This window comes from Coptis chinensis, chromosome 9 (assembly GCF_015680905.1).
Source record: "Coptis chinensis isolate HL-2020 chromosome 9, ASM1568090v1, whole genome shotgun sequence".
Taxonomy (NCBI): Eukaryota; Viridiplantae; Streptophyta; class Magnoliopsida; order Ranunculales; family Ranunculaceae; genus Coptis; species Coptis chinensis.
In genome coordinates, this window is record NC_141464.1 from 48,197,373 (window position 1) to 48,207,770 (window position 10,398).

The window sequence follows — 10,398 nt, forward strand, 5'->3', positions numbered from 1 at the left end:
ATCAGTCGCTGCCAACATAAATCTCCTCTTGCCGCTTGCCGTCGGCAGGGGCCCTACTATATCCATCGCCCATATGGCGAACGGCCACGGACTAAACACACCGTCGCGATTGGTTCACCGGAGCATGTATCGGTGATTGCAAATCTCTGACATTTTTCACACCTTTTGGCATATCCTACTGCATCCCTTTTCATATGTGGCCAAAAATACCCTTGTGAGATCAGTCGGTGTGTGGTCGTGCGCCCCGCAGAATGACTTCCACAGTCGCCTTCATGTACCTCAGCCAGAACTTCTTTAATCTGCGGTGGCCCTATGCATTTTAACATTGGTCCGCTAAAACTTCTCCTATACAGATCCCCATCGAGTAAAGTGTATCTTTGGCTCACCTGTTCCATTCTGCGTCTTTCCTGTTTGTTTTCTACCTCCACCCCCATCAAGAAAGCTTTGATGGGTGTTATCCAACTTGGATCCATATCAGCGATAAGGCCGACATCTTCCTCTTCGGTGGTACTAGGCTTGCTCAACACCCTTACTTCAATAGATCTTCCCTCTGTCCCTGGAAGTACTGCCGCGACATATGCCAATGTATCGGCATGTCTATTTTCACCGCGGTTCAAATGTGCAAATTTAATCTTCTTGAACTTACGTGCTTTTCTCTGTAAGACTTCCAAGTATCTTGCCATCCTTGGGCAGCGAGCCACGAATCCTCCATTCACTTGACACACCACTAGGTTAGAATCTGAGTAAACAGACAGTTCGCTCACTCCTAAATCTTGTGCCATACCTAAACCTGCTATCAACGCCCGTTACTTTCGGACTCATTGTTGGAAGCCGCAAATCCGTTTCATCGATAATTCCGACCTTTATTGTTCGAGGGAGTCACCGGGGCGGCGCCTATACCGTTCCTCAGATTCAGAGCGAGCCATCCGCGAAAACTCTCCAACCATTCCGCGCACCCCATGGATCCAATGGGTCGTGGTTAAGCTCCCCTTCGCGATCCATGACCATTTCCTCTCCCCATGTTGGGTCCTCAGCTGGAAATTCCGCTAACACCTCCGCCATCGCTTGTGCTTTTTCTACGGTTCTGATTTGGTACTGTATTTCGTAGCAACTGAGTATTACTGCCCACTTCAGCATTCTTCCTGACTTCTCCGCTTTCAATGCCTGCTTGAGAGGCAGGTTTGTTATTACCACCACGGAATGAGCTTCGAAGTAAGGTTTCAACTTTAGCGCTGAGAATACCAGTGCCAAAGCGTATTTCTCAATTCTGTTGTATTGTGTTTCCGTGTCCAGCATGGTCTTACTCTGGAAGTAAACGGGTTTTTCAATCTTTTCAACGATTCGCACCAATACCGAGCTCACCGCGTACTCTGAAACCCCCAGATACAAATACAGTTTTTCCCCTTGCTCTGGCCGTGACAGAAGTGGTGCTTTACCTAAATAACTCTTCAACTCCTGGAAGGCTCCCTCACATTCCGCGGTCAATTGGAAGTCTTGTGTTTTCCTCAACAGTCGATACAGCGGACGACATTTGTTCGATGATTTAGAAATAAACCGATTTAGTGCCGCGACTCTTCCCGCTAAACTTTGTACCTCTTTCACATTTTGCGGGGACGACATTTCTATCAGTGATCTAATTTGTTCTGGATTTGCCTCTATACCGCGGTGTGTTACTATGTAACCCAAGAACTTCCCAGACGCTACTCCAAAGGTACACTTCTCGGGGTTGAGCTTCAGCTTGTGTCTTTGTAGTATGTGAAAAGTTTCCTGAAGACCCTCCAAGTGTTCGTCTTCTGACATGCTCTTTTCCACCATATCATCAATATATATCTCCATCCCCTTCCGAATCTTCCCTTGGAATATTTTTTCTCCTACCCGTTGAAATGTTGCCCCAGCATTTTTTAACCCAAAGGGCATCTTGGTGTAACAGTAGGTGCCCCCCTCTACCACGAACGTGGTCTTTTCTTGATCCGGGCCGTACATGGCGACCTGATTGTATCCCATGGACGCATCCATGAAAGAGAACACCTTGAATCCTGCAGTTCGGTCCACAAGTTCATCCACCCGCGGCATAGGGTAACAATCTTTCAGACACTCCTTGTTCACGTCCGTAAAGTCCACGCACATTCTGACTTTGCCATTCTTTTTCGTAACCGCGACCACGTTGGACAACCACTCTGTGTATTCTACCTCCCTTATTATTCCCGCCCCTTTTAGTCGGATAACCTCCTCACGAATCGCTTCCGCGTACTTCGGACGTATGCTTCTCATCTTTTGGCGAACTGGCTTAGCACCCTCATTCATGTGCAGATGATGACATGCAAACTCTGGATCCAACCACGTGATATCCTCTATCACCCACGCAAACACGTCTGAATTTTCAGTTAAGAACTGCACGAGTTTACTTTTCCACTCTCTTTGCAAGTCGGTCCCTACGGATGTAAATTTCTCATCGTCTCCTACCCCCAGGTTAACTATTTCCACTGTATCTAATGTTTTCGGACCCAATGGCGGCTTGGATCTTCTTGCCTCTTCTGCTTCCTGTAATTGCTATGCTGCTCCTTGTTCATGAGACGGCCCCTCTCCTTTTGTTCCGCGGACCAAACTCTTCGCAGTTACCTGCTGTATACTCTGTGCGGCTACTTGATCCCCCTTGATTTCATATGTTCCCCCCTTCGTGGGAAAGCGGATCACCTGGTAATACGTCGATGGAATGGCCTTCATTTCATGAATCCATTTTCTCCTTAAAATCGCATTATATTGTGAGCCAGTGTCCACCACCATGAACCTAGTGAATACGGTCACCGGACCTGCTGTCACAGGGAGCGTCAACTCCCCAACGGGCTCTGTCATACTGCCGTTGAACCCATACAGATTGGTTTGTGGAGCCTTCAACTGGTTTCGGTCAATGTTCATCTCCTCCATGGCCCCTTTGAATAACAAATCCACTGAACTGCCGCAGTCTATCAACACCCTTCGAACCAGGTAATTCCCCATTGCTATGGTAATTACCAAGGCATCCTCATGCGGCAAAATTACCGACTCTAAATCCTTCGGGGTGAACATTATGCTCCCGTCTATCATCACGGCGCCACTTACTAACCGCGGTATGCTCACCACCTCACTCACCTGTTGTAGACTCGCTGCCCTTCTTATCTTATCCCTGTGTGTATTCCTACCTAGCGTCTCTCCACTGAAAATGACATTGATGGTACCCAAAATTCTAGCCGGGGCTGGCACTCTCTCAGCTTGGTGAACTTCGGCGACAAACTCTTTGAGCATTCCTTTTTCAATCATCCTTTCTACTAGCCATTTCAAGGCGTAACACTCATTTGTAGCATGGTTTCTGACTTGATGATACTCGCAGAATGGTTTCCCTTCTATCTCCCGTGGGATACTTCGCGGACCCTCATAATACTGGTTCCCCTTAATTAAAGGCAAGATTTCCTCTAAAGGTCTGATAAGAGGCGTATGTTCTAACTCACGGTATGGCTTCCTCTCCCGTATGTCCCTTCTACCCCGATCACCTGTCCTCTCCGGACCTCGGCTCTCCCCTTTGTAAGACCCCCTCTCCTTGTCCTCTATCTTTCTTTTACTCTTTCGATCATCCCTCTCAACCTCTTGCACTGTTTTTCCCGATTTCTTCTGTTCCTTTGCAGTTCTCTGCATTATATCCTCATATCGTATATATTTTTCTACTTTCGGGTACAGTGCGTGCAAAGTAGTAATTTCGATTTTGGAGACCGACTCATGGACTCTCGTTCCTGACCTTAATCCGTGTTGGAAAGCTATGACCGCCGTATGCTCATCCAAGTTTTCCACTCTCAGTGTCTCTTCCTTGAATCTACATAAAAACTCCCTTAACGATTCTGCGAACCTTTGTTTAATATTGAATAGAGCTGCGATATCGACCACCCTTCTCTTCTGGTGAATGAAGTGGTCGATAAATGAGCGCTCCAATTCTTCAAACACTTTGATGCTCCTGAAATAACCGGTAATACCGGTCCGAGCCTCCTCCCTAAAATGCTGGCGGGAACATCATCTGATGGAGCCCATCATACTTACTCTCCGCCATAACGGCATTTCTTTGCGAAAATGGTGCAAATGATCGATTGGGTCTCCTTTCCCATCGTCACCGTTCAAATCACGGGAGAACCTCTTAGGTACTTCAGAATTCCAAATTGAATCTGCCAGCGGATTTTTATTGAGGCTCGCTACCTCTTTCTGAGCCTCACTCTGGTTCACTTTTTCTGCCCCACGGTTCACTTCCCTATCTTTCTCGATCATGGCCTGAACTACCTCCAAAGTGATACCCGCCGTTGGTTCGACGTCCTGTAGTGGGTACTCCACATTCTCCCCCTCCACTTCACTGCCCTTAGGATCCCCCAGCTCCGTTTCCCCCTGTGTAGTCTCCCTGTCCTTCCTCAACTCGTCATTTTCATTTCTTAGCCTCACTACCTCTTCCTATAGAAGTCTGGTGGCGTCAGCCGCCACATCCGATAATTCTTCCTCTCCTACCCCTTCCATCCCAGCGCTCTCGACTTCCTCAACAGCTTCTCTAACTGTTCCTTTCTTAGGTCTTCCAACGCCTCTTTTTGCTATAGTGGCCATTTTCTCCTACGATTCCCCATAGACGGCGCCAAAATGTATGATCAAATTTTGCAACCTCTCAAATTACTATCTCACTCCCCCTTCACTTCTCCTGGCGTTTCTCTATATATATCCCATAACCGCTATCTTTCTCCAACCGCTCCATCCTCTTTAACCGCTCTCCATGATCTCTTTTCCTGTCCCACGTCTGCCACTTGTCCAACCGTCTCTTTAGGTATTGGGTTCTGGCTATTGTGCTCCTACTGCTTCTTCCCTTAATCCATATTCCTTTAGGCCCCCAATATTTCACTGAAACTTCTGCCTTTCTAGGTTCCGTGGTACATCTATGTTCCGCGGACTTTATCCGACGCTCCCACTCTTTCTCTGGCAGTTACAGGGCAGTTGTATTACCGTGGACACGATCCGCTACATTAGGTCTCTTCTTCGCTATTCAGCATACGACCCACTTGCCACCTATAACCCCATGTGTCATGAATACGTCCTATACATTACTATTAATGATTCCAAGTGGATTGCAATAATCAATAGTAGGTGTTGAATGGTCGTGGTTACTTCTCATGTGGTTGCCTTACTTGATGATCACTGGGTCATGTATGAGGAACCCAACAACATCAAAACACGTGTTACCATATTATGAGCTTAGTCTAACATGCAATTGATTTCTAAAAAGCCATATAAAATAAAAACCTTAAAACTTTATTAGTAGCTCACCCCATTGTATTTATAACGCCTCAAAACTCTATAACCTTGTCAGACATCTTGACGAAAGACATAAAAATTTCGGCAGAGTCTCTTATGTATTTTCAACATTTCATAGACATAAATCCTGCCATAACTTAAAAATCAAATAATATACTTCCGTAACATATATTAAAGTCTCATATCTCGGTTGTAAACCTAACTACTCAAATATATATTGATTCGTGGAACCAGCTACTTAACTATCTTGAACAATGCCAGTTAAGTCAAATAACCAATCCTTGAATCAAAAGGACACTATAAATTATATACAAAAAATTAAAATAAAAACAATATATATATCATTTTCACTTATATCGGTGTTAAACACTTCTATTAGTTCCAACCAGAGATACCACACTTCGAATATATATACACCATACCTTCACACTACTCATATGTAAGAAAACATTTTCCAAAACAAAACTCATAATTATTCCAACATTATCCGCATACAATTGTCACATATTAAATGAAAGTAAACCACACAATTAAGGACCTTACTTTTCATTAACTGCTAGGTCTCCTGTTGCTGCTCTCCATCTACGTTCCAACAACACGGAACGCTAAAGCTAGTTCCTCACTCAGAGACATTTTAGTTCCTTATTCCCTTAACAAAATAACTAAAGTAACATATACGCGATTATACAAAATAACTACATTTAACTTTACTTTTACCTTTACCCGAGTTAGTTTCATAGGGTAGACACACGCCCTGCACAAAGAGTTAGTAGGGCCTACCCTCATACAAATCATTGTTCAATAAAGCGAAAATAACTAATACTTAAGATATTTATAACTTAATTAACTATATCATCATATTATATTTATAACATTACAAACAAATATCTAATATAAAGGTTGCACTTTACTACAAAGTTGCCCTCACTTAATCCAAATCCTTTAAGATTTGGAATCAAATATACATAGGTCTTAAATTATCCCATACCACAACTCCATCAATAATCAAATTTCAAATCGAATCCAATCTAAATGTAAACCCAACTAACTCTCGGGTTTAACAAACCATGGGCAACAAATAAAAATCAATAAATACAATAGAAATAACCTCTCACAAATAATACTTTGCCACTCTTACTTTGTCACTACTTTAAAGTTTTCCTGTGGCTAAACAAAGTTATACATAAACCATATGACCCTATTGCACAAACCATGTCAAATCCTCAATTAAAAGTAAATGAGTAACCACCAACATTAGAGAAATATAAAATCAAATAAGCACACAACAATTCTACCAATTTTGACAAATAATAATAATAATAATAAACTATTTCTACGACAACCCAACAACCAAATCCTACTATACTAGGAAACAACTAGTATAATAACGATAAGCTTCATCAAGTCATTCGTTTCGATAACCATTGTCATTATTATTGATATTTTTCCAAACGGACAGTCGATAAAATAAATTCAGATCATTCTATATCGCATTGCAGTAACCCAGTAACCAAATCTACATATTTTTGAGTTCAATAAACATCTCATAAACTCAATTTAGAAAGCAAACATCAAATTATACTCAAAACTAAAAACCCCCGAATTGTAGGATTTTGAAATCACCACAAATCATTAGTAAAAATAAGAACGAATCACTCACCTCTACAAGGATCGAAACTCAAAACCCAATTTATTCCCTGTGATTCCCCCTCTGAAACCCAAGAGAGAGAGAGAGCGACTGTGACCGAGAAAGAGTGGGAGAAAAGAGACCCAGTGCGAGAGAGGAGGCCGAGCGTATTCCCCCCTTTCTCCTTTTCTTTTATTTTATTTTTGTTCTTCAATGTTATTGGGCCTTCTCCAGCCCAACTCACCCAAGGCCCAAAATATGGGATTTTACAGTATGCCAATTAATTGTATCAACATGATGTATGATATAATACCTATGTTCTAGATGATTCTAGAATACTATTATTAGGAGTTAAGTCATTTCTTAATTTGTGTTGAATTAGAATTAGAAATAGTTTCTATATTGCATTGCTTAGAGTCCAAGAAACCATATCTATAAATATGACTTCCAGTATTTTGTGAACCAACCAATTATGATTATTATGATTTGATTATTATTATTCAAGAATCTCTCAATTGAGTTATCTTTGTTATTGTCTATCTTTCTACTCTAAACTAACCTTCATATTCTTCTTACTTATTGTTCTTGATGTTCATTTAAATCTCTTATCTTTCTTCTTCACGTACTTCTTGATCTTCTAATAGAGATTTCCGTATCTCTTTCTTCTAAATCTCTACCTTGTTCTACATTACTATACAAATTAGTAGTATCCTTATGAACTTAATTAAACAATGATTTCTGAAAACCACAAAAATATATTATTAGTATATGTAGTTCATTCCTTTTATTGATCTACACAAACCTACACATATTAATATAACATCTCATCAGGAATTAGTTTTTAGGAGCTTCCAACATTACCACCACCCCCCATTAAACATGGGGTAAAAACTAAACTTTGTATGTACTACTACAAGAATTCAAACTTCAATTCAATGAATAGTGACCATCTTAATTAGTTAATTTGGATCAAAATCCAAAAAAGCTAAATTGAATAATAATGGTTAATTGTTAGCTAATTGTTGATTAAGCTGTGTTGATACACATAAGATAAAAACAAAATATGATTATTGGGGATTTAATTAAACCATGATGTTTTTTTTTTTTTTTTAAGGCAAATAATTAAAATTAGAAAGTAGGCTCATGCATGCATTTTGCTTTTTGAAAACTTACTCAACAATCACAACTATACATATATAAATTTTCTAACAAATTGTGGTTCCTGTTTTCGTTCCTAACCCATATTAATTTTTCAGCAAATTGTTTTAATTAAATTTTAAAAACCCATTTTTTAATTGGGAGAGGGATCCCATTCTAATAGTTGACTTAATTTAGAAGTATGATTAGGGGAAGAATTCCCGTTTTAATAGGAGATGACATGGAATTTTAATAAAGCTTAAAAAATACCCTTTATGGGAGCTTTAATATTAAGATTGGCTTGTAGGCCCGTGCATACGCACTGACTCTTTCGAAAACTTGCTCAAGAACATATACAAATTTCGTGACAAAATCATTTTAATTGCCCTTTAAAAATCCATTTTTAATTAGAAAAAGATCCCATTGTAATAGTTGACCTAATTTAGAATTGTGATTCTCATTTTAGTAGGAAAAGGATTCCTACTTTAAATTTAGTTTAGAATTTTCTTTTTCAACAGGGAAATGAATTCCCGTTTTAATAGGCAATGACGGGGAATTTTAAAAAATCGTATGCTTTAGTTGAATTTATTAACAAACGTTTTAATTGGGGAAAAAGATTCTTGTTTTAGTTGCTAACCCATTTTAATTTCTTAACAAATTATTTTAATTAAGTTTTAAAAACCCTAAGCTATTTTTTTAATTGATGGAGGGATCCCGTTTTAATTTAGAAATGTAATTCCCGTTTTTAATATAATAGGAGAAAGCCCATGCATACACACCGGTTTTTTGGAAAATTTGCTCAATGGTATATATATATATATCGGGAGGGATAGAGCCACAGGTACTGTAGCCACATTATAGGCACAACAAATTCCGGCCTTTTATCTATTCCAATCCAACGGATGTGACATAAAGTCCTTTTCTCCAGCAATCTCCAGTTTTAAGTGAGGAAATAAAGGAGGGTATTTTTGGAATAAAAGTTTGTCCGAAACAAAAAAAGAAAACATTTTCTCCCAAAAATGTGATCGATCTCTCTTCCAAACATAATCTTCTTCACTCAACCACTGACTCTCTCTCCAAAATCAGTATACACCACCCTCTCTCCACCATTCCAACTCCCTCTATCTCGCTCAAGGGTAAAAGCCCAAACTCTCTCTGAATTTCAATTTCACTTTCAATTTGGTGAACTGTGATTTCAATTTAAATTCCAGATTTGGGGATTTCCTTCCTCTCTTTCTTCGTTCGAATCAAGGTGAGAAATTCTTGGTTTGATTGTTTTTTTTCATATATGATGGTATCAAGGATCAATTTGGAAATTGCAATCTGGAATTTGATATATAAAGCTCTTGTTTAGGTGTCAAGGATATGATGGTGTGAACGACTTAGATTGATCGAGAAGTTCAAGCTTCCAAAGAAACAGGATAGAAATCCAATCATTTTTTTTATTTTTTATTTTTTTTGAATATATATTGGTTTTGAAAAAAACTAGAGTTTTGGAACTTGTCATTATATATGTATGGGGCGTATATGGTTGAATATTTGTTGCTTTGGATGATGACACAAAGGTTATTTAAAGGAACATGAAGAGGGTTGGTATGTGTCTGATTAAAGTTTTGGTGCTTGAGTCTATGTATATACCCTTCTTTTGTATGGTGGCTTGTGGCAGGAGAACTTGCTATTGGACTTATCCTTCTGTTCGTGCTTTGTTATATCATGCTACCATGAATATAATTCTTGTGCTTATGGTGTCCTATGATATAAAATATGATTCTGTTGGTTTTATCTAGGATTAATGAATTTATTTTGTATTGTGTTTAGCTTTCCTAAGTGGGTATTTAGGAGGAAATTTAAAGCAAACTTGAATGCATATTGTTCTTGTTGGTTTGTGGTCTATGATAAATGTCATTTTTCCATGGCCAGGTCATTCGTACATGTAGTAAGAAGTTTCTTATTGGGATGGCCTAGGTTCTAAATAAAGGTGTGGGTCTAGTGATCTTAAAGGTTAGTTATATGTTTGATCTTGTGGATTCTTTTTTCAGCGTTTGCTTTTGTATTATATGGGTGTATGTTATATTTTCAAATGTATGATTGTCACCCCTTATTACAAAATTTTGATGATCCATTTAGTTAGATGCAAGTCTGTGCGCATTTCTTTCTAATTTTGTTATTGTTGTTGTCAAACAAAAACTCGGGTATTCATTGTTTTTATATCTTGTACTTAGTTTACCTCAAATGGGTATGTTTGAGTCAGGTTTGGTAGTGGTTTAGTTGGAACCTTGAGTTTGCATATATATATGTTTTTCGCTTCTTTACATATTTTTTGT

The 10,398-nt window shown here is 39.3% G+C and overlaps 1 protein-coding gene and 1 long non-coding RNA gene across 2 annotated transcripts; one reads left to right on the forward strand and one right to left on the reverse strand.

The window, feature by feature from the left end:
* Positions 1 to 2,550: 2,550 nt before the first annotated feature.
* On the reverse strand, positions 2,551 to 3,669 carry LOC147476400 (uncharacterized). The gene has a single exon (XM_086585717.1). The coding sequence runs from the start codon at positions 3,667 to 3,669 to the stop codon at positions 2,551 to 2,553; it is 1,119 nt and encodes a 372-aa protein (XP_086441843.1).
* Positions 3,670 to 9,128: 5,459 nt separating this feature from the next.
* Positions 9,129 to 10,074, forward strand: LOC147476401 (uncharacterized). The gene is made up of 3 exons (XR_015208406.1): positions 9,129 to 9,210; positions 9,286 to 9,326; positions 9,995 to 10,074. It is a non-coding gene; the product is annotated as an uncharacterized LOC147476401 (long non-coding RNA).
* The last annotated feature ends 324 nt before the right edge of the window (positions 10,075 to 10,398 follow it).